We start from the raw sequence: 24,413 nt of genomic DNA, 5'->3' as shown, positions 1-24,413 counted from the left end.
ATAACGTAGCGCTCTGCAGTAATTTTACAATGTGTTTTTTTTACAGTATTTTAATACATTTATACAGTATTTTAATACAGTAATTTTTACAGTATTTACAATGGCCATTCTAATATTCTAAATACCTCCCAACATTTTTTTTATTAGGTACAGTACTTTTGTGGTTTTGCAGTGTGCGACTGTTCTTTTTTACATGTATTTTGCGTCACATACAAATACGCACCTGTTCACATTGGTAGGTGCTGCCAATCCATAATTGATAGATCTACAGCGGAGAAAACATTAATTTTATCAAAATGACCGCAAACGGCTCAGTAAGTGACACATCGCTGGAATTGGGGTCTCTGTCTCTACATTATGCTCCTCTCAGATTAGGTGGCAAAAACTTGGTGACAGATTCCCTTTAAATGTCAATACAGGAAGAAACTAGCAGCAACTGCATAGGATTTAGTGTTTACTAGCTTATGTTTTTGCTGTACTTCCTAAAAATGTGTTCACAATCTGAGAGCTGGACTATTGTCTATTGGACGAAATCCAGCTTCCTCCCTAAATAGTGACGCTGATCCTTGATAGTAAAATTGGGAGGAAAAGACTTGTTTGCGGCCAATTTCCTTATGTGGGGAATTAGCTAAATCTCACCTTATCGCATCACACAATCATTGGACGTTTGAATCTTTCTCTTGTGAATTAAAAACACCACGTTTTTTGAGAGAATTTTTGATGAATTTGCAGAAATGTTTCATATCGTTCTTGGGGAATATCTTATTTTAGTGGATAATCTCCTGAATCCAAACTTTTCTAAATCCTCTCTACACGTTCTGCAGTGTGTCAGTGCTCACTTCTTTCTGGGCAGCAAGTCTAGTATTTTCTGTTAATCTAATCCAGTCCACGCACATCGCCTTCCCCCATATGTCCCACTGGAAAATATTGGCAAGATACGGAAGGGTGTGTTATATAGTACGTTGGTTAGTTATAAGACTAAACATTTCCCTGTTACTTTGCAATACTTTCTTGATGCAAGTGACCATTACTTCTTCCAGTTATATTCATGGCACACATAAAGCGGCTCCGTCCCAAAGATAGTGTTACTTACATTGCACAATTTAGAGTTCAAGATTATAATGTGTAGGACAGGTACATTCAGTATCTGATTCATATCTCACAACCTGTTGGCCACATCTTGCGTTGTATCTGGCTTTAAAGAAGATCTGTCACCTCTTATGAAATGTTTGATTCCACCAGTAATTGTATTCCCCATTAAATAACTATTGAAATGACCTGACATTTAAAAGAAGAATACATTTTGTTTATCTTCAAAGATATTTCTGAATAAATTGACATCTGCGTTTGACCAGTTGGGGTCTGTCATTCCACAATCTGACACCGGCCATTCAGTGTTGCTATTGTCACACGGTGTATGGCTCAAAACTCGCCACGTGTCAGTATTACTGCTGACGCTGTTCACACAGCAGAGTCAGACACTCTACACGATGCTGCGTTTGAGTTGCACTGACAGGTTCGGGCATCAATCAGCTGTGCTCTTGTTAGTAATCCGACTTGCAGGAGTTAATTTCTGCTAGCCTGTTGATTACTACTTGAGTTACATATTGCGGGAGACCTACCATAGTCACCCTAGCCCCTTTTTAGATTATAGAGCCCGGTCCCCAATGCAAATGATAGCTTATGCGATCCCGGTCCTTGTTCTTTGATATCGTGTTGCTGGTGAACTTCTGTGTACTGTTTGGTGTGTTGTAAAAATACTCTTGTTGTCTGATTACTACTTCACTTGTAAAGCAAAGAGAATGGGCTAAAAAATAGTATAAAGCCAATTCTTCGACTGCTGTTGATTTTGTTTATTCTGAATATTAAATATCGCAGTAAAGGGGGTGTTACACGCAGCGATATCGCTGGTGCAAGCACCCGCCCCCGTCGTTTGTGCATCACGGGCAAATCGCTGCCCGTGGCGCACAAAATCGTTAATAGCCATCACACACACTTACCTGCCTAGCTACGTCGCTGTGTCCGGCGAACCCACTCCTTTCTAAGGGGGCAGTTCGTTCGGCGTCACAGCGGCGTCACTAAGCGGCCGCCCAATAGAAGCGGAGGGGCGGAGATGAGCGGGACGGAACATCCTGCCCAACCTCCTTCCTTCCGCATTGCCTGCAGACGCAGGTAAACTTTAGCCCGTCGCTCCCGAGGTGTCACACGTAGCGATGTGTGCTGCCTCGGGAACGACGAACAACCTGCGTCCTCTACAATCAACGATATTTTGAAAAGGAACGACGTGTCAACGATGGACGTTAAGGTGAGTATTTTCCATCGGTAACGGTCGTTCCTTGATGTCACACGCAACGACGTCGCTAACGATGCTGGATGTGCGTCACGGAATCCGTGACCCTGGCGATATATCGTTAGAACCGTCGTTGCGTGTAACGCCACCTTAAGGCTCAGTTCACATTTATCCTGTACTCCTACGCTGAGTGCTTTCACCAGGGATTACGTGTAATTCTCTTAAAAAACGGGATGCAGACAAAATTTCCAAAGGAAAATTCACCGTAATGAGTCAGGGGGAGTCACTTTAATCTCCTTGCTGGCTTGTGGTTCCATCGGTGTCCATCATTTTATGCATCTTTTTAGGCGTGCAGAAAAGTGCAGTTACCAAAAGTTTTGTGCACTTGTGAAAAGAAGGATATCTGTGAACAGAAGCCAAACAAAGTACTGAATAATTTTGCTGCCTCATTATAGTGAATAGATTAATCGGGAGTTTCACCTGACTCATGTATTTTGGAGATGTTGACTGAAACCCTAGTGTAAGTGTCCAGCCTAGATCACAGGATAAATGTGAACTGTTGGAAAATGTTGTGTACCCCATATTGCCACCAGTAGCATTCAACTCATCCCACAAAAAAAGTCCACACTGGGGTCTGTCACCTGTTAGCTGAAATATAGGGAGCTTCCATAAAGGCTCTGGAAAAGTGCTATGGCTCCCCTACCAAAATAAATCCAACAAAATTTGCACTCCCAAATCCAAATGCCCCCCCCCACCTTCTGTGCACCACAATGTGTCAAAACCACAGTTAACCTCTGCATGTTTGGCATTTTTGTAGTGAGGAGAGCCTGCTTAATGTACAGGATGTGTGTCTTCAGAAGCATGAACTGAGCGCAATGTACGGGCACTACAATGTACTGGGCACTACAAGGGCTTAATTGCAATTTTTAATTTTGTAACACTGACTATGTTCGACTCCATGGTTGTTTCCCAGAGGCAAAAATCGTCACTACACCCGTAGATGAATTCTCAGAGTAGTGTAATTTCAAAAAATGTCATCACTTGAGGGTTTTTGTTGTTATGGTACCCAAGGGCTCTGCAAATTAAGCCCACAAACTATTCTAGGAAAATCTGTGCTCCAAAAGGCAAAAGATGCTCCTTCCATCCCGAGCCCTGCCAGACAGTAATGTACAGTCACATGTTGGGTATTGCCACATTAATGAGAAATTGTGTAACGCATTATGGGGCCTTTTTTTTTTTTTTTTTTTACTTATTTTTGTTATGAAAATTGGAAATCTGGGGTTAAAACAACATTTTAGTAGTAAAAATGTAATTATTTTTTCTTCAGCGACAAATATTAGAAAATTGTGGGACACACCTATGGTTTCAGTATGCTCACTGCAGTCCTAGATGAATTAATTAAAGGGTGAACTGGGGGATCTGCTGTTCTGGCATGTCAGGGACTCTGACAATGTGACATGGCACCCACAAACCATTCCAACTAAATATGAACTTTAATATGTCGCTCCTTCCCTTCTGAACTCTAATAGTCCCCTATAGATAGTATTGACCCCCTGTATTCAATATGAGTCCCACATAGTCTCCTATAGACAGTATTAGCCCTACATAACCTCCTATATACCAGCCATGTTGAAAAAAAAAGAAAAGAAAAACACATGCTCACCTTCCTTCCGTTCCCGAGTGGTGTCCTCTTGCTGGTTGCTTACGCCGGCGAAGTCATTAAAATGACTGTCGGCGAACGGATGATGTCAACACGCAGCGTCAACGTCAGTTGCTGGTCTATAGGCTAGTGACCATTTTTTACTGCTGATAATCAGTTATTGTGCGGGCCCCTATACATTCTGCATAGGGGACCCACCGGGGGCCCACAAGAGCGTCGTCTGGTGTCCCGCTGGGCCAGATTGACGCTGCGTACTCGTGATTCGATTTGTGCAGGCACTATCAGCATGCTGAGACTGTTTTCTCATGCCAAATCGGCATGCAAAAAAAAAAATTCAGATCTGCTTTGCCCCATAATATAACACTGGTCCGAGTGCAATAAAACATCGGACTACAGTTGGCCGTGTTATACGCTCATGTGAGCGAACCCTTAAGGGTGCTTTGCACGCTATGATATGGCTAACGTATTATCGTCGGGGTCACGGTGTTTGTGACGCACATCCGGCGCTGTTAGCGACATCGCAGCTTGTGACACATACGAGCGACCTTAAACGATCGCAAAACAGGCAAAAATTGTTGGTTTTGGAGAGGTCGTCCTAAAACCACAAATCGTCTGCTTATTAGCGATGTTCATCGTTCCTGCGGCAGCACACATCGCTATGTGTGACACCGCAGGAGCGACGAACATCTCTTTACCTCCGTCCACCGACAATTAGGAAGGAAGGAGGTGGGCGGGATGTTATGTCCTGCTCATCTCCGCCCCTTCGCTTCTATTGGCCGGCCGTTTAGTGACGCCGTGACCGCCGAACAATCCCTCCCTCAAGGGGGAGGTGCGTTCGGCGTCATAGTGACGTCGCTGACAAGGTATGTGCGTGTGACGCTGCCGTAGCGATAATGTTCGCTACGGCAGCGATCACACAATATCGCACACATGACGGGGGCGGGTGCTATCGCGCACAACATCGCTAGCAATTGCTGGCGATATCGCAGCGTGTAAAGCACCCTTTAGTCTCCATTTCTGAAGTTTATACTGCACATGCAGCACAGACGGGCAGTTTTGTGCTTATCATACATTGCATTGATTTATAGTAGGTACTGCCCAATATGATTTCTTGCACATAACTATAGATATGAAATAGCTGTGAGTAGTGATGGGCAATTCCGAACTGTAAAGATCGGGGATCGTACCAATCACATAGTGATCATGTACACAATCCTGATCACGAGCTTTCCTTTGAAGCCCGTGTTACACATTGGGTCCAGATTGGGTCCAAGGGCTGTAAAAAAAAAAATAGACATTATTAAAAAAACATTGTCATTATACTTACAGATCCCGCAACGCATCCTATAAACTCTGTAAACTGTCTCTCAGCGCTTCTGCTTGATAATTGCTGTGAGTGTTGCATTTCATCACGGCGCAGTCTCCCGACAGGAACGGGTCATCTGCATGTATTTCCATGCAGCTGAGGCACTCCTGTCCTGTGAGCGTCAGGCTTTGCAGGGTGATGCATTGTGAGACGCAAGTGCAATCATACCCTCACTGTCAGGCTGCTTCTCGCTCTGTACAGAGCGATGTACCAGAGCTGACATTGCTCTCCCTGTGGACTACGTCGGACTAAGGATTCTTTTATAATAAAGATGGAGTCTCTAAATTAGTTTTTTGTTTCATTTCTAATAAAAAAATAAATGCGCCATTTCCAGGGGGGCTGCGGACTGCAAAGAATCCCAGCCCCATGCAGCCTTGGCTTTACCTAACTGGCGATCAAAATTAGGCGGGCGTCCACGCATTTTTTAATTATTTTTTTAAATAATTAAAAAAAAAAATAATGGGCTTCCTGTATTTATGATTGCCAGCCAAGGTAAAGCCAGGCTGATAGGGCCTGTAGCGGTCCACTTTATCTGTGCTGAGAATCAAAAATACCGCGGAGCACGATGTCATTTTTTTTTAATGATTTATTTATTTTTTACAGTACTGTGAGGTCAGGCATTCACAGACCCAGCACAGAGAATTGGGCGCCTGTGATTGTAGAAACAGTAAGAATAATAAAGAGAAAAATCAGAAAAACTGAATTTTGCAGTGGTCTCTTAATTTTTGCCAGAGCTGTGTGTGTGTGTGTGTGTGTGTGTGTGTGTATATATGTGTATATATATATATATATATATATATATATATATATATATATATATATATATATATATATATATATATATATATATATATTTATTTATATATACATACACACAGCTTGTCCGTCACCTGGGTCCACAGCTAACCTGATTACTTCAGTTTTGCACAAATCAGAAATGGGAGTCCATCCCAACCATATATCCATATAGTTGTGTAAAAATAAATAAATAATTAAAAAAAAAAATAACAGCGCTCCGCGGTATTTTTGATTCTCAACGCAGATAAAGCAGAAGGCTATGTTATGCTACCCCCATCTCCCTGGCTTTACATTGGCTGGCAATTAAAATACAGGGAAGCCCATTTTTTTTTTCATTATTTAAAAAAATAATTAAAAAAAAAATAATGCGTGGTCTCCCGCCATATTTTGATTGCCAGTCAGGTAAAGCCAGGCAGCTGGGGTTCTCGGCAGCCCCTGGAAATGGCGCATTGTTTTTTAGCGCCATTTCCAGGCGCTTTACCCGGCTCTACCAGTGGCCCTAATGCAGTGGCCATGCTGGGTAAGAAAGGGCTTAATACCAGCTTTGTATTCTCAGATGGTACTAAGGCTGAAATTCATGGCCACCATGAATTTCTAATAAAAAACCACAAGACATAGAATTTTTTTTTTTATTAGAAATAAAACAAAACATTTAGAGACTCCATCTTTATTATAAAAAATCCTTAGTCCGACGTAATCCACAGGGACAGAAATGTCAACTCTGATTCATCACTCTGTACAGACACAGTCTATACAAGTCAGAAGCAGAGAGAGCATTGTCAGCTCTGGTACATTACTCTCTACAGAGCGAGAAGCAGCCGGACAGTGAGGACCTTCAATGACGTCATAGTCATGTGACCAGTCTGTAAGCCAATGTGTGTACAACATTTACACCAGTTTTCACAGGGCTATGACATCACGGAAGGTTCTTTTAACATGGGGGCACAGCAATGATCATAAGCAGAAGCGCCGGCAGACAGTCTGCAGGACGCGTCGTGGGAGCGGTAAGTATAATGACAATGTTTATATTAACTATATTCCTTATTTACAGCCGCCCGCCCCATCTCATAACTGTAAAGCCCGAGATTAGTGATTCGACGCAAGATCGTGTTACCTCGATCCTGAGCTCGATCCCGATCTTTACTAAACGATCGGGCGAGGCTCCCGATCCCGACCATCGGGGGGATCGCCCATCAATAGCTGTGAGAAAGTGCTAATTGTTAGACACGGGACTAATTGTTAGCAAAATGGATACAAATTTTGCTGTTGTGTGGCTCTTGAAACAAAGGTATCCCCATTGTGCCTTGCAGGACTTTGTACTATAACATTTTTCCTTTCTGACCCCTCCATGTATCACCTCTTTTTGGTACTGCTATAAATGAAGCATTCAGCCATCTCTATATCTGTTTGTGTTTACATGCAAGCTGGGCAGATTTCTATAGCCAAGTTTATTTTCTTTGGAACTTGGCCACTGCAGATTGTCGTATTTGGACCAGCGACAAGAGTGGGAGGAAGTTTTGGGACAGAGCAAAGAATGAGAAAAAATATAGCAAATATGGCTTTGTTTTTTGGCATGTATGCAGAACACAAACAGAAGGAATCTATCACTGCTCACTCTTCCGATGCTGGAGAGAAATATCACAGAAATTTTCCTTTGTATGTTTTTCCTTCAAAGGCTATGATGAGCGTTGGCAAGTTTTAGAACTTTTTCTATAATGTATGTTCCCATTTATTGTTCTAAGCGAGCACCACTAAATTTAGTTGGAGAACAGAACTTGTAAACAATCAGTAAAGGAAAACTTGAGTACGGGCTTAAATATTTTATTGAATCTAATACTTAAGACTTCAGTCTTCCCTGGTGGTCCAGAGCAGTAGAGGGGTTCATGTGTGTGGGAAATAGAAGAGAATAATGTTCACTTTCCTGGTGGTCTAGATTTGTGAGATGGTCAATATACACTTCCCTGTTGGTCTACAGTAGTGGAGGTGTTGATGCCTGGATCTTTGGTGGTGTAGGATGTTAAAGGTGTTAGTACTAGGTGTCTAGAGCTTCACACACCATATAGGCTTAAAGGGAACCTGTCAGGTGCAATATGCACTCAGAACCACGAGCCGTTCTGGATGCATATTGCTAATCCCTGCCTAACTGTCCCATCATATAGTAGCATAAATAAAGAGATCTTTTGAAAAAGTATTTCTAAAGATCCTTTATGGTATACTAATGAGCGAGGGGATTAGTCTTAAGGGCATTAGTTCGTGCCCTCATTCTGCCCTCTTAGCATGTTAGCACGCCCACAGGGAAGTGCTAATATGCTCTTCAATGAAGAATCACCAGTGGTGACGGCCGTACCTGTGTCCACTGTCACCATTGATCTGAATGCCCAGCACATCTGGTCATGCGCAGTATGAAGCCAGGTGTACGTGTCCCAGCTTCAGAGAGGTCTAGTGCGCATGAATGGAAGTGCCGTGACTTCTGATCAGAAGTGATAGCGGACACAGATACACGCGTCACCGCTGGTGATGCTTCATTGAATAGTATGTTAGCACGCCCCCGTGGGTGTGCTAACATACTAAGAGGGCGGAATGAGCACAGGAACTAAAGCTGGTGTCACACACAGCGACAACGACGTCGCTGCTACGTCACCATTTTCTGTGACGTTGCAGCGACGTCCCGTCGCTGTGTGTGACATCCAGCAACGACCTGGCCCCTGCTGTGAGGTCGCCGGTCGTTGCTGAATGTCCAGCTTCATTTTTTGGTCGTCACTCTCCCGCTGTGACACACACATCGCTGTGTGTGACAGCGAGAGAGCGACGAAATGAAGCGAGCAGGAGCCGGCATCTGGCAGCCTGCGGTAAGCTGTAACCAGCGTAAACATCGGGTAACCAAGGGAAGCCCTTTCCCTGGTTACCCGATATTTACCTTCGTTACCAGCCTCCGCTCTTGCTGCCAGTGCTGGCTCCTGCTCTGTGCACATGTGGCTGCAGTACACATCGGGTAATTAACCCGATGTATACTGTAGCAAGGAGAGCAGGAAGCCAGCGCTAAGCAGTGTGCGCGGCTCCCTGCTCTCTGCACTGTGACATGTAGCTGCAGTACACATCGGGTAATTAACCCGATGTGTACTGTACCTAGGAGAGCAAGGAGCCAGCGCTAAGCGCGGCTCCCTGCTCTCTGCACATGTAGCACAGCGACGTTATGATCGCTGTTTCTGCTGTGTTTGACAGCTAAGCAGCGATCATAACAGCGACTTACAAGGTCGCTGTTACGTCACAGAAAATGGTGACGTAACAGCGACGTCGTTGTCGCTGTCGCTTAGTGTGACCCCAGCTTAACGCTCTTGCGACTAATCCCTTTGCGCATTAGCATATCATCAAAGATCTTTAGAAATACTTTTCCTGAAGATCTCTTTATCTATGTGCTACTAGATACAGGGATACTTAAGCAGAGATTAGAAATATGCACCCAGAACTGTTCGTGGTACATGTATTCTGATCTGTAGACAGCACGATATAGATAATTTAAGCAGAATATCTAGGTTTGTTAGAAAAAAAATTCAGTAATACTGGTATTTTATTAATTGAAGTCCATGTCTGTATGCATATGACTCCAGTGGGCAGTACTACTCAGTGATTGACAGCTCTCTGCATTGACTGCAAATATAGGCATACAAGGGAGACTGACCATCACTGAGTAGGACTTGCCCACTGCACTCGAGTACATACAGAACACCAGGGATTTCAATGAATAACATACACATTTTTCTGAAACGTTTCCCACAAAAATGTCTCACAATCTGATCAGCTCTTGGGAAGGTGACCGCACAGCGTGGCTTTATCCAGTCACCTGTGTGGGAATTCTGAAAAAAGCTGAGCATGCCAACACGTGCAGGTATCTTAGAATAGCACCAAATGGGGCCCCATTCACTATAGAAGTGTAGGTCTCTTTGAGACATAGAATAGACATTCAGTTCTCTTTATCAATGCCTGGGCATGGATCTGTATGAACAATACAGGGTAGAAGGAGGTAGTTAGATCTGATGTATTACACATTTATGGCTTATCATGCCATCAATGTTTGGTATGGGAATACAGCTGTAAATATCTATGTATAGGTATAGGTCAGATATTGACTTAAAGGGTAAGTTGTGCAGGGAGGCCTGTGAGCAGCTGGCTGCGGACTAAAGACTATTGGACCAATGGACATAGAGCAGAGCCCACAGCTCTAAGGAATTTGGAATTTTATCAGCACCTAGTGTCTGTTATGTCAATCTTATTGTTATGTTTTATTAGAGATTGCTTGCTCGTCCGTACACAATTTGAAGTGGGAAGGGGTTGTAAATGTGTGTATTTTAGTTGGCTTCCATAAACTCTAATGTAATCATCAAGACTGCAGTAGGATTCATGGTCCTGCATCTAGTGGGGGACTGTGTCAATAGTGCTCCTCTGCAGGGGGTCTCCATGATGCACAACCCTGCAAGACTATCCAGAGACTACCTTCCTTCATACTTGGAGTTAGATGAAAAAAAGAGGGGGAGTGTGTGATAAGCACTTATGCCCATCCAGGGGGCTGATACCCGGAGAGGAAGAACATTAAGCCAAATGTTTGGTCAGTGAGTTGGTGCTGGGATGTGGAGGGGCTAGAATCTGTTGCTGTGCCCAAGTCCTGGTGCCCATGAATGAACTATAGAGATTGGAGCTGGATACACGTTCTACGAATGTGATATCTGTCATCTGGATTTGATGAACTCTCCTAAGGACTATAGTTGATATCCGTCTGGATTTGGAGAACTATCCTAAGGACTATAGTTGATTTCCATCATCTGGAGGAGCATAAGAACTATTGTAAATAAAAATTGTTGTGACGTTAACCTGTCTACCTGTGATTAATACAACCCAAGACCCCAGATCTTCACAAGGCCTAACATATATCTGTATAAAATATAATTTTGTAATTTTGGTGTGGTTGCTGCCAGTTGTAGATGTTTTGGTGACACCAGTGGAAATAAGAAACAATTACATGTCTTTGAGGCTTCAAAAGATTGTCCTGGAGAAATGCATCCAATGAAAAGCAAACTTTGTGTATCAGGCCATAACGCGTTTCAGCCTATTTCGCATTTTGGATCCTGGCCATTCCTTCTTCAGATAAAAAAATAAATAAATAAACCATGGCTTCATACTTTATATCAATCCAATTACTTTCTCCCGATGGTAATATTTAGCAGAAGTAGTTTTCATACACAAATTATATTATGGCCCTGATTCATTCTTTGTAGGTTTTTTAAGCCATTTTTCTTTTATGTTAGTTGCCACTTTGTGTACAAAATTCTTTAAAATGGTGCATACTAATCATAAATTTTGCTCAAAGTCACTACTGTTTTTTTTCTTTAACCCTTTTTAATCCAAAAAGTTATATACCGTATGTTTCACAAAATTATGTAAAAATTGCACAAAAAATTTTAGTGTAGATAAAATTGCGGCATGAGGTGTGACAAGTACATTTGCGAAAAGTTGCAAATGATGAATTAGGCATAAACATGTGGAAATCCTAAACCCTGCAAAAAGTGAACTAAAAACACACAAAAAGACACACAAAAAAGTGACTTAAAAAAGAGCAAATGAAAATATTAATATGGTTCAATAAAGAAATAAGCACAAAATACATAAAACTAGACAAAAAAGGTTCAAAAGCAGTGATAAATCGGTACCCAAGTCTATCTCTGCTGGGCCATACGCTTTGGATAAAGCAGCCCCGGAGAATTTGCTTCCCTTTGGGTGAATCCATATTGAATCTAGTAATATTTTGACCTGAAATTGGTATCTCAAATTAATTTTGCATTAATGGCATTTCATTCAGGGAATAAGATCAGCAGAAAAATAAAAGTCTGCAAAGATAGATCCATTACTTATTCTCGTTAGGCCTCTTTCAGACATCAGGGTTGGTTTCATTAGTGATTTTCATCACTTTTTTTCACTGATGAGAAGAAAAAAAAAAAAAAAAAGACGTTCCCCGCCTTCTCCCATCTATTAGTCAGTGAAAAAATGACAGCACACAGCTGGGGTATGAATGTGTCAGATTTTTTTCACTGATCTATAGATTTGCATTGCTGATTTTGATCTGACACCAAGATCATTATCGGACATATCTCCGCGATTTTGCACAGACCATGCTGTTCGAGAAAGAACTGACATGCGAACAGCCCCATAGACTGTCATAGTTGAAGAAAACGGATAGTAGTCATATCGCAAAACTGCCTTGTGAACAGCCCCATAGCCTGTCATCAGTACGAGTGCTAGTCGTGAAAAAAAGGATAGTAGTCATACATAAAACAGCCCCATAGCCTGTCATTGATACACGTTTTAGCCGCGAAAAAAAGGATAGTAGTCATATCTGCAAAACTGCCTTGTGAACAGCCCCATAGCCTGTCATAGGTACGAGTTTTAGCCGTGAAAAAAAGGATAGCAGTCATACATAAAACAGCCCCATAGCCTGTCATTGATACACGTTTTAGCCGTGAAAAAAAGGATAGTAGTCATATCTGCAAAACTGCCTTGTGAACAACCCCATAGCCTGTCATAGGTACGAGTTTTAGCCGTGAAAAAAAGGATAGCAGTCATACATAAAACAGCCCCATAGCCTGTCATTGTACAAGTTTGAGCCGTGAAAAAAGGATAGTAGTCATATCTGCAAAACTGCCTTGTGAACAGCCCCATAGCTTGTCATAGGTACGAGTTTTAGCCGTGAAAAAAAGGATAGCAGTCATACATAAAACAGCCCCATAGCCTGTCATTGATACACGTTTTAGCCGTGAAAAAAAGGATAGTAGTCATATCTGCAAAACTGCCTTGTGAACAGCCCCATAGCTTGTCATAGGTACGAGTTTTAGCCGTGAAAAAAAAGGATAGTAGTCATATCTGCAAAACTGCCTTGTGAACAGCCCCATAGCCTGTCATAAGTACGAGTGCTAGCCGTAAAAAAAAGGATAGCAGTCATATCTAAAACAGCTCCATAGCCTGTCATAGGTACGAGTGCTAGCCGTAAAAAAGATAGCAGTCATATATAAAACAGCCCCATAGCCTGTCATAGGTACGAGTTTTAGCTGCGAAAAAAAGGATAGTAGTAATATCTGCAAAACTGCCGTGTGAGCAGCCCCATAGCCTGTCATCAGTACGAGTGCTAGTCGTGAAAAAAATGGATAGCAGTCATACATGCAAAACTGCCGTGAGAATGAGCCCCAACTTCCGGAAGCTGGTGAGATGTCTGCTGTCAGTGCAGGGGTTAAGACGAAGTTTTAACAGCTGTATATTATTCAGCGCTCATTGAGAGCAAATAGGAGGAACTTTCTCTCTCCTCGTCATCAGGAGAATGAGATTATGGAAACTTGAGGCTTTTATGTTCTCGGCTTGCAGACAAGTTGTAAATACATGAAATTCTTCAGGCCGCCCACACAACAGTGATTATTTTCCAATAAAGAGACATTGAGGTGTGTCACTGAGACGCAAGTAACCAGTGCAGTGGGCCCGAGCGCTCCGTCATGGTAACCACACTATGAAATGTACAGGATTTGGGGCAGATCATTTTTCTATATATACAATACAAAGTTATGCAGCTCAGCAAATGTTATATATAGAATCTTTTAATATAGCTTTATTACCTTTTTTGCTGCTTTCACTTAAGGCTCGCTTCACACTTCTAGAAACAGAAAACGGAACTCGTGGATAAAAAAATGGATCTGTTTTATGACAAAAAAGAACACTGCCAAACAGACCCCAGTGAGTTTAGGCTCCAACACATACGTGTGAACCCAGCTTTACTTTTTAGTTTATTTCTTTTTATTAGGCCGGGTTCAGGCTGCCGTACTTCGGCTAGGGCCCCACTTTGCGTTTTCCTACTTGCAGTTATAAACGTACGTTTTGTTATTAATTGATTTGACCAAAGTTGCCTTTTTCAGAAATTTAGCGCTTAAAACGCATGCTTATTTACCGCGTTTTAGATGCGTTTTCAGCGCTTTTTATCTGCTTTTCCACCTGTTTTGATACATCATGACACTGCTAAATAAAGTTTAAATAGTCAAACTCAATGAAAAAAATTGGAAAAAAAGAAACAAATCTATATTTTTGAAAAAATAATGAAAATAGATTAATTTAATGAAATTATAGCGGTAATATGATATTTAATAGAAAAATAGCAATAATTTATTAAAATTCTTATTTTTAATTGTCGGACTATGTGTGTGTGTGTAAAGGGACGTATGAAATCATTATTTTGATGTCCAAAAAACATGCGTTTTTGAAGTCCAAAACGCATGTTTTCTGCACTGGAAAAGCAGGTAAAACGCAGGAATTTGCTGGAATCTTGGTTTTTGCCATTTCTCAGACTTCAATGTTAGCAAAACGCACCCAAAATGGCAAAAACAATTGACATGCTGCTTCTTTGAACGCATGGTTTTTGCCACAAAATATTCAAATTAAACGCAGCGTTTTGAAACGCTAAGTGGGGTCAGAAATTTCACAATTTCCATAGGATAACATGGAAAAACAAAACGCAAGCCATTCGGCCATAAAACGCTGCAGCTCAAAACGCTTCAGAAACGCAGGTTAAAAACGCAAACTGGGGCCCTAGCCTAGGATTTGGGCTAGACTCGGCCGTAATTTTTTCATACGCAGACCATTGAATGTACATGAGGAAATCAGCCATGCACAACAGACAGCGCAGACTGATTATGCACTTGTCTGAATAACACACTTAGGCTACTTTCACACTTGCGTTGGACGGCTTCCATTGCTATCCGCAGCCTTGAGGAATTACGGTAACCGTTGCAGGAATCCGTTATATTCCTCATAGACTTCTATTCGCTACGGATAGCAACGGATGGTCTTGCATTGCATCCGTCCCGCGGCTCATCAGTTGTTTTGACGCTGACCGCGAGTGACCGTCGGGCGGATGGAACGCTGCATGTAGCGTTTTTCTGTGCTTGGCGGAGTGTCAAAAAACGCAACCTGCAGGAATCCGTTGGCGTCCGTTGTTTTTATAATGGATGCCTATGGTGGCGGATTCCGTTAGAATCCGTCATTTGACGGATTCCATTAACGCAACAGTCTTTACACAACTGCGCATGCTCAGATGTGTAAAGTCAAGGAAAAAAAACCTATAGCGGATTGCGTTATTTTGTACGATCTGTAGCATCCGTTGTGCCACTATATGCAATGCATCCGGTGCATCCGTCACACAACGCAATGCTACGGATCCCGTCCAACGCAAGTGTGAAAATAGCCTTAGCTGTGGAATGAATTTCTTGTTTGTATTTGGAAGCCTTCAGCAAGCTGCTGTTATTAACCTGGACATTTTTTTGTTAAGTAATTGTATTTGCCCCCAAAACACAGAAACCACACTTATTCAAACATCTATGTTTTTCACTGAACATGTAGCGCACCTCTTCATGAATCTGTAGCGTCTAGCTCCACCATGTCCCCTCAAGACTGACATGAACATCTCCAGTCTTAATGAATCCGGCCCTGAGTATTTTCAGGGATTTTTGTAGCAGAAACTAAGAGGAACTCCTTACAAATGAGAAACCGCCTCAGCGATAAGACTCTGTGTGCACATAGCCAGCAAGGCACCACTCCAGCATATTTTTATTTTCTATGTTGGAGTGGTGCTTTTAATCTAAGGTCCCCCGTCTTATATTCGCCCTCCAGCATCTTCATGTCACGCTAGGTATGGGGGAAGTACCAAGCGACTGGCAAAAGATAAGCGAAGGGGATCCCTGTGACTCTCCCACCCCAGGGCTATGGGACACCCGGTGCCGGGCCGGACTAGTCCGGGGGTAGTCAGTGGTGGCGGGGCCCGACTCCGTGACCCTGGCGGGAGTCAATTAATATGGCTTCAATGGGGGTGTTTAAAGTTTATATTCGTGACGCTACCTGTGGTTTGCGGCTATTAAGCCGCCGCTGCTGTATGGGGCCTCCGGGGCTGGTGGAATGGCAGCTTGGATGGTCCTGCTCCCCACAGGTGGAGCGGTTCCCCGGGGCAACAGTTGGTGCTCGTAAGAGTCTGTGCAGTGATGGAAGTCTATGCAATGATGGAAGTCTATGCAGTGCAGATGAAATAACAGAGGCAACACCAAGGGTGCAGTTTCAAGTTGTTTACTCGCAATTCCTGGTTTATGGCGCACTGTGCCTTTGGACGGCTGGAACCCCCTGTCAGGGACCTCCGCTGATCCCGGGTAGATCTGGGAATAAAAGCCGGTGCACCCTCCTATTGTGTTCCTCTCTTCAGCTGTCTTCTAAGCCTTGCCTTTGCTGGATGAACCTGGCTTGGCCTCCACTACAGCCTCCGGATAAGGGGCTAGCCTAGCTGGAACTTCACCCTCTTTCCAGAGGTTCTGCTATGGGCTGTGGCCCTGGGCGCTTGCAGCCACCCTGGACCTCGGTTTTTACTTTTGGAATTGACTTCTCTTCCTCCAGTTTCTAGGGACCGTCCCCTGTCTGCAGCTTGATCCCTCCACCTGATCTTTCTGTGGAACAGGCCCTGTGCTTGAAAGCAGTTCAGTGGCCCTGGAATTCTGTATTTCTTGGTTGTGGTGTCACCTGGACCTAGCTGGGTCCCAGGGTCTTCACCAGGAAGGGTCACTTTCTCCTTCTTGCTCCTGACTGACTAGAGCACTACTCTTCTTACTCCTTTCAGCTCTCCTCCTTCAACTTCAAACTCTCACTTCACACTCTAACTTCAACTTCAGACTGACTACACTTGACCTTCCTCTTTCTACTCTATTCTCGGCTGGCTCCTCCCACCTCCCCAGTTGCTAGGCCCCACCCAATGGGAGAAGGGATGGGTCTTATGCCCCCCCATCATACAGCATGGGGGTGGCTGCCACTATCCCCGGTCCCAAAATATGCCTAACAATGGGTGTAGTGCAGATTTGCCTGTGGACCGGTCTTTACTCCTTTCCTTACCCAGGATGGGACATCACACCTCTGGCTGGAGTGCAATGTTCCTGTGGCGACGGAAGCCTCAGGGGCGCCACACCTGCGTCTAGGGAAGGGGGAGATGGTGACCCCTGATCTAACCTACTGCTGGTCCATGGGGTCCCTTGTGACGCCCTGGCACCCCCAGGTGATCACACACAAATTAGGCCCCCGCATAACACCTTCCCTCACAGGGTTACACCAGGCCGACAAAACCCTAGTCACCCCCCCAGGGTAGGAAAGGCACACCAGTGGGCGGGACCAGGAGGAAGGAAAACGCCCACCTAGGGGTCTAGAGAACCCGGGGTGGGAAAAGAGCGAGTTGAAGTTTAGAGTGAGTTCAGAGTGGAGATCTGAGAAGATGAGGAGAAAGTGGAGTGGCAGCCAGAGAGAGAAAGGCGTCGGGGTTGGAGCCCCGGCGTACTTGCTAGGTGGCAGACGGTGGTCAGTGTCTGACAGGAGATGGGAAGACAGCTGTCGGAGATCCGAGGTGGACCGGGACAGGGTAGGAGCCCGCCGGTACCGACACCGGAGAACCGACCCAGAAACCGTGTACAGAGGGGGTACCTGGACACTGAAGCAACAACCGGAACCACCGGCTTTGTTAATTAACCAGTTGAGAACAGGATTATAGGTCCTGTCCCACCCAAAGTCCCAAAAAGCAGACCAGCAGCCCACCGCGGGGGATAGGGCATCCGCCAGCGCCCGTAGATCCCAAGGGTCAGCGCCTGTGGGCAAGGCTCCCACCCGTAGTTCTGGGAGCGGACTCCCGTGTTTTATACTGAGGAGTCTGAAGAGAACTAAAAATAGTGCAGCGGAAAGTGACACAGACCATCACCCCGAATGAGGGACCAGCATACACCCGGCTGCGGAGCTCCGGCCACTGGCACCTCGGTTTACCACTGGACTTGAGTGATTTATTTGACTGTGAGTACACCAATATCCCCCGGTCCGTCCGGGCGCGCCGGCCCCTGCAGCCACCATCCTCAACACAGTGACACTGGGCCCTGGGGCATCCATCCCTACCCACGGAGGGTCAATAACCAGTTGCCATCCCAACGCCCCCGGGAGCTCCCTAATAGCAGCGGTGGTACCCAGTTTTACCACACACCGTGGGTGGCGTCACAGACTATAAGGAAAATCCCCCAAACAAACATTCCCCTTTTTATTCGAAGTGTCCGCGAGACCCCCAGGTCCGGAGACCCCTCAAGCCACAGTGCGGATCCGGATCCGAGCAGCCTGGCTGCTGGCACGGGGGCGGCACATTCCTCACCACCCTAGATAGTTTCTGCACTTATATGCCGAGCAGGATACCTGACCCTAGGTATCCCTAGTGCTGGGCCCTAAATAGGGAACGGGTGGGATTAGCTCTTAATCAACACCACTAAATGCTAAAGGAAGATACAAGGAGGAAAATGCATGAACTACTTATCCACAGATGACTCGGGTAGTTCAGCAAAGCTTCAGCAACAATACTACAGATGAGAGCAAGCCACTTGCTTACAACCAGAGCTTGAATTAACTGAATAGTATCACCAGCACAAGGTCAGGGAAGATGGGTGTGTTTGAGTACAAGGGGAATCCTGATAATCATCAGCTGGACGGAAGGAGCGCTCCCTTAGGTCCTAAAGGGGAATAGCTGAAAATACAGCAGGAAAGCTACCTAGTGCAATGAATACTGACAGCAGGAACAATAGAAAGTTAGGGAGCATTTTGTGCAGCCAAATGCTGTGACTTTCTATTGCCAGAAACCACATGAATGTCACCCGTGACACACGCGTGACACTTCAACTTTTACTGAGACCGCTTTGGTCCTTTGTGACCCCAACTTCTGACTGTCTGGAACTCAGAAGTTACCTAACAAGCTCTCAATGCAAGTCTATGAGAGCAGGAACGAGGCCAGAACAAGGCTCTCATAGACTTACATTGAAGAATGACCTCTAGCTCACTCCATGAAACACTGGAGCAGCCGGCAGGTCACACGCTGCAGAAGACCAACTGCAGCGGCGTGGATAGGGAGTGAAGACGGTAGCAGGTAAGTATAAGAGTGGGGTCAGGTATCTCAGACTATGAAATGAAAATCCGGAGACAGATTGAGAGTGTATAGATTTCAAAATCCGAACCACAAGTCATTGTCTACACAGAACAGTTTTACTATGTGTGAATGGGATTTGTAAGCTATCATCTGCACGACTGCTCCTATATCCGTGTGTGGATCTTACATGTACAAATCCAAAAGGAAAATCTTGACCAAATACGCCACGCATGTATTAACCCTTAAACTGCTCATTTTGACCTGTAACTAACTGGTGCGGTATCTTCTTCCAGCAGGACGCCCGGATCAAGTTTGAATATAATGGAGAGAAAAGGTAAGTGCTCCAATATTGTAAAGACATTTCAGCTAATAACACAGTGCCCAGAATCCTTGCCATTGTGTCTGGTACTTTCCATAGGAAATGGAGAACGGGCACAGACTAGTTTCTAGCCATTGTAATATAATTCAGCGTATGACTCATTCATTACCAGCATATAAAATATACTTTTTTTTCCATCCGGTGCAGTTTAGGCAGATGGAACTTGTGTGCATTACATTTTTTCAGATATCCAAGCCTATGAAGATGTAGATCTTGATGTGTTTTAGCCATCACAAGGTCTAAGTGATCCTATTATACCAAATGCAAAAAAAGAACAAGAAATGTTGTTCCACCTGTTTTCAAAGAACCACTACAGCATATTTTTTTTTCTTTAGCACTCGAGTTGTGTTTTAAATCTAAGTACCCCGACCCTGGTCTTATATTCACCTTTCAGTGTCTTAATGTTTTTTTTCGCATCTCTCCATCTTGTGACCATAACTTGCCGGAAGTCAGAAATTACGTCAAAAGAGCTTAATGCAAGTCTATGAGAGCCAGAACGAGGCTCTCATAGACTTACATTGAGTTGTGACCTCCAGCGCACTTCATGAAACACTGAAGCTGCTGGCAGGTCACAAATCACAGGAGGCCGACTGGTGTGATGCTGATAACAGATGAAGATGCCAGAGGATGAGTATAATACAGGGGTAACGGGACTTAAATAAGAAAAGCAGATGTGTTAATAGTTTTATTAAGTTATATACAGTACATTTTTAAAATGCATAACATTCGGACAAGAAGTATTGTGTGAGTATGTCCTAAAGGAGACTCAAAGGTGAGGGCAATTAGGGATTTGTGTATTATAGAAAGAGAAAAAGAAATGGAGTTTGCATTGAAAATTATCGTGTTCCTCACAAGATAACCATTCCGTGGCATCTTTGAAATCTGCATTGTTTTGTTCCTCTGTCACACCTCCTAGTATGAAGACATTGACAACTTGGTGTCCCATTAGAGCACATCTGACACTGTCCTATCAAAACTGAGGGTATTAGACAGTATAGGGACACATCCCCAACTGGTGACATACAGGCGGGATGTATTAAAAAAAATCAATAGCTGTAAAAAGTTGCAGGACATTGCAGGTTTCTAATCTTTGTCTGAAGAATCTCTTTCAAATGTGTAAGATATGAAGCATGCGTCTGGTTATTCCTAGGAGGAATAACAGAGGAATGACACAATGCATAGTCTTAGGATGAATGAGAAGAGGATCCAGGGCACTGCTTCACACAATTATTCACCTGTTTTATAGTCCAAAACACACTGGTAGAAATCGGTGCTGCTCTGGGGTGCACATTATAGAGAAGACAATATTTCGTATAGAATTGTAGAAAATGGCACTCACCAGATCTTGCTGTGCAGAAGATTATATTATTCAAACGTGGAGGTTACATGTGTGGGGGGGCCGGCGGGGAGGGAGTGCACGCCGGACACGTCAGACGACGGCCGTTTCGCATTTGCACTCAGTATGCGAAACGGCTGTCGTCTGACGTGTCCAGCATGCACTCCCTCCCACACATGTAACCTCCACGTTTGAATAAAATAATCTTCTGCACAGCAAGATCTGGTGAGTGCCATTTTCTACAATTCTGTAAGAGTCTTAGGATGCTCTAGTATTGTTTGTCAGTACAAGAATTTATTTAAAAGGACAAATCAAGAATGGTAACAGTTATTGAGAGAAAGGGCAGTGGATAACATAGCATGGAGCAGTGGGAGGCTTAAAGTGTTACCGGCATTTTAATTTTTATTTCATAACTGATTAGTGCACATGAAAATAAGCAACTCTGTAATATATCCTACCAGACACATGTGCTTCTCTCTTTGCCAGAATTGATCAGTCATTATCATAATTTTCACTTCTTATGTTACTGATGAGATTCTAGGACTATAGGAGGAGCTATAGGCAGAAGGAGGAGCTATAGGCAGAGCTCCGCCCCCTTTTCCCTCTTCTATCTACATAGAATCTCATCAGCACCAACTGCCATCTCCTATCTCAGTAATGAGTCTTCACTGAATACAGATTTTACCTCAAAATTGAGAATTTTGATAATGACTGATCAATTCTGGGAGAGAAATAAGCAAATTTCTCTGATAAGATATATTACACAGTTGCTTATTTTTATGTGTACCATTGATTTATGAAATAAAAATTAAAATCACAGATACACTTTAAGCTCCCTATACACATTAGCTACTTGGCCCATCTCTCCCATACACGGTGGTTCGGCCAAGTACCCCTGTGTTCTGCCATACATCTCTGGGTGCTGCTTATCTCAGTGAGGACAAGAGAATTTTCAGCCCGAAATCTTAGAATGGAAGAGTTGGAATGGACCTCAAGTGCCATTGGATCCAACTCCATGCGAACATGTCTGATCCCTAACTGCCTCAAAAATCAGTTGTTCAGGGTTCTCCTATACATTAGACTTGTTGTTATCGGCAGGTTCTGCCAGCATTAGTCCAATGTTCATGGGGGGGCTTTAGGATTGACTGTAACCAGGCCTAGACTGACAATCTGGCACAGCAAGCATTTGCCCACTGGCTCGCATTGCAGATGTGCATAGTGGCCGAGCTCGTCTGGCCACCTGCCCCTTTAAGACTACGGCGTAGAGCCTTGTGCGCACAGTAGCGGCCCTTGTTTGTGTGTGCACGAAGGGCGCAGGACTCTACAAAAAAAGTCTTAAAGCTCCAGTTGCCCACTTTGCCATTTAATTTCCCCAGGCCTTTACATCTTTGTGTGTGTGCTCGTCCTGACATGGGCTGCTGCGGAGCGCACAAGGCTCTTTGTGTCTGACCCTGGCTAATGTCAGCATTAGAATGTATTTTTATGGGCAGAATTCGCTTTCTGCACACCAGTCCTAGGGGATGGATCCCACTCTTTTGCACGCCCCACACCCTACGCTGGATCCACTTTAGCTCCCCGTCCTCCTCCATCTCCGGGATCTGGTGAGCTACTTTCAATATGGCAACTTTATTATGTACATACAGCAGTCTCAGTATTAGCTATATAATGTACTCTATATAGACTGCTGTATGTGCATTATATAGGCGATACTGCAGCTGCTGTATGTACATTACATAGGCATTAATTGCAGCAGTCACAGTATCAGCTATATAATGTACATACAGTAGTCTATGTACATTATATAGGAGACACTGCGACTGCTGGCAGTATGATATATGTAATATATAAAGCAGTCGCAGTATCACCTGTATAATGTGTATACCGTCATATGAAAAAGTTTGGACACCCCTATTAATGTTAACCTTCTTTCTTTATAACAAGTTGGGTTTTTGCAACAGCTATTTCAGTTTCATATATCTAATAACTGATGGACTGAGTAATATTTCTGGATTGAAATGAGGTTTATTGTACAGAAAATGTGCAATCCGCATTTAAACAAAATTTGACCGGTGCAAAAGTATGGGCACCTCAACATAAAAGTGACATCAATATTTTGTAGATCCTCCTTTTGCAAAAATAACAGCCACTAGTCGCTTCCTGTAGCTTTTAATGAGTTCCTGGATCCTGGATGAAGGTATATTTGACCATTCCTGTTTACAAAACAATTCCAGTTCAGTTAAGTTTGATGGTCGCCGAGCATGGACAGCCGCTTCAAATCATCCCACAGATTTTCAATGATATTCAGGTCTGGGGACTGGGATGGCCATTCCAGAACATTGAAATTGTTCCACTGCATGAATGCCTGAGTAGATTTGGAGCGGTGTTTTGGATCATTGTCTTGCTGAAATATCCATCCCCTGCGTAACTTCAACTTCGTCACTGAGTCTTGCACATTATTGTCAAGAATCTGCTGAAACTGAGTTGAATCCATGCGACCCTCAACTTTAACAAGATTCCCGGTGCCGGCATTGGCCACACAGCCCCAAAGCATGATGGAACCTCCACCAAATTTTACTGTGGGTAGCAAGTGCTTTTCTTGGAATGCCGTGTTTTTTTGCCTCCATGCATAACGCCTTTTTGTATGACCAAACAACTCAATCTTTGTTTCATCAGTCCACAGGACCTTCTTCCAAAATGTAACTTGCTTGTCCAAATGTGCTTTTGCAAACTTCAGGCGGCTCTGTTTGTGGCGTGCTTGCAGAAACGGCTTCATTCGCATCACTCTCCCATACAGCTTCTCCTTGTGCAACGTGCGCTGTATTGTTGACCGATGCACATTGACACCATCTGCAGCAAGATGATGCTGCAGGTCTTTGGAGGTGGTCTGTGGATTGTCCTTGACTGTTCTCACCATTCTTCTTCTCTGCCTTTCTGATATTTTTCTTCGCCTGCCACTTCTGGGCGTAACAAGAACTATACCTGTGCTAATTTCCTTACTATGTTCCTCACAGTGGAAACTGACAGTTTAAATCCCTGAGACAACTTTTTGTATCCTTCCCCTGAACAATTATGTTGAATAATCTTTGTTTTCAGATCATTTGAGAGTTGTTTTGAGGAGCCCATGATGCCACTCTTCATAGGAGATTCAAATAGGAGAACAACTTGCAAGTGGCCACCTTAAATACCTTTTCTCATGATTAGATACACCTACCTATGAAGTTCAAAGCTCAATGAGGTTACAAAACCAATTTAGTGCTTTAGTAAGTAAGTAAAAACTAGTTAGGAGTGTTCAAATCAAGAAATTGATAGGGGTGCCCATACTTTTGCACCGGTCAAATTTAGTTTAAATGCAGATTGCACATTTTCTGTAAGTACAATAAACCTCATTTCAATCCAGAAATATTACTGTCCATCAGTTATTAGATATATGAAACTGAAATAGCTGTTGCAAAACCCCAAATTGTTATAAAGAAAAAAGGTTAACATTAATAGGGGTGCCCAAACTTTTTCATATGACTGTATATAGCAGTCTCTATCACCTACATAATGTATATACAGCCGTCTATATACATTATACCAGTGATTAT

At 43.6% G+C, this 24,413-nt stretch overlaps 1 protein-coding gene across 2 annotated transcripts in view; it reads left to right on the top strand.

Annotated features, from left to right (window-relative positions):
• The window catches only part of LOC142243456 (mitogen-activated protein kinase kinase kinase 3-like), a 173,107-nt gene that overhangs the window by 104,153 nt on the left and 44,541 nt on the right, over nt 1-24,413 (top strand). For both annotated transcript variants that reach the window (XR_012724376.1, XM_075315399.1), the window contains exon 4: nt 19,405-19,445. Coding sequence is in view for 1 of the 2 variants with exons in the window: in XM_075315399.1 (XP_075171514.1) it covers nt 19,405-19,445 (41 nt within the window). In the remaining variant the exon portion in view is untranslated. The remainder of the gene's footprint in view (nt 1-19,404; nt 19,446-24,413) is intronic.

Source organism: Anomaloglossus baeobatrachus, chromosome 6 (genome assembly GCF_048569485.1).
Source record: "Anomaloglossus baeobatrachus isolate aAnoBae1 chromosome 6, aAnoBae1.hap1, whole genome shotgun sequence".
NCBI classification, from domain to species: domain Eukaryota; kingdom Metazoa; phylum Chordata; class Amphibia; order Anura; family Aromobatidae; genus Anomaloglossus; species Anomaloglossus baeobatrachus.
This window is presented reverse-complemented; position numbering and strand designations above follow the sequence as displayed.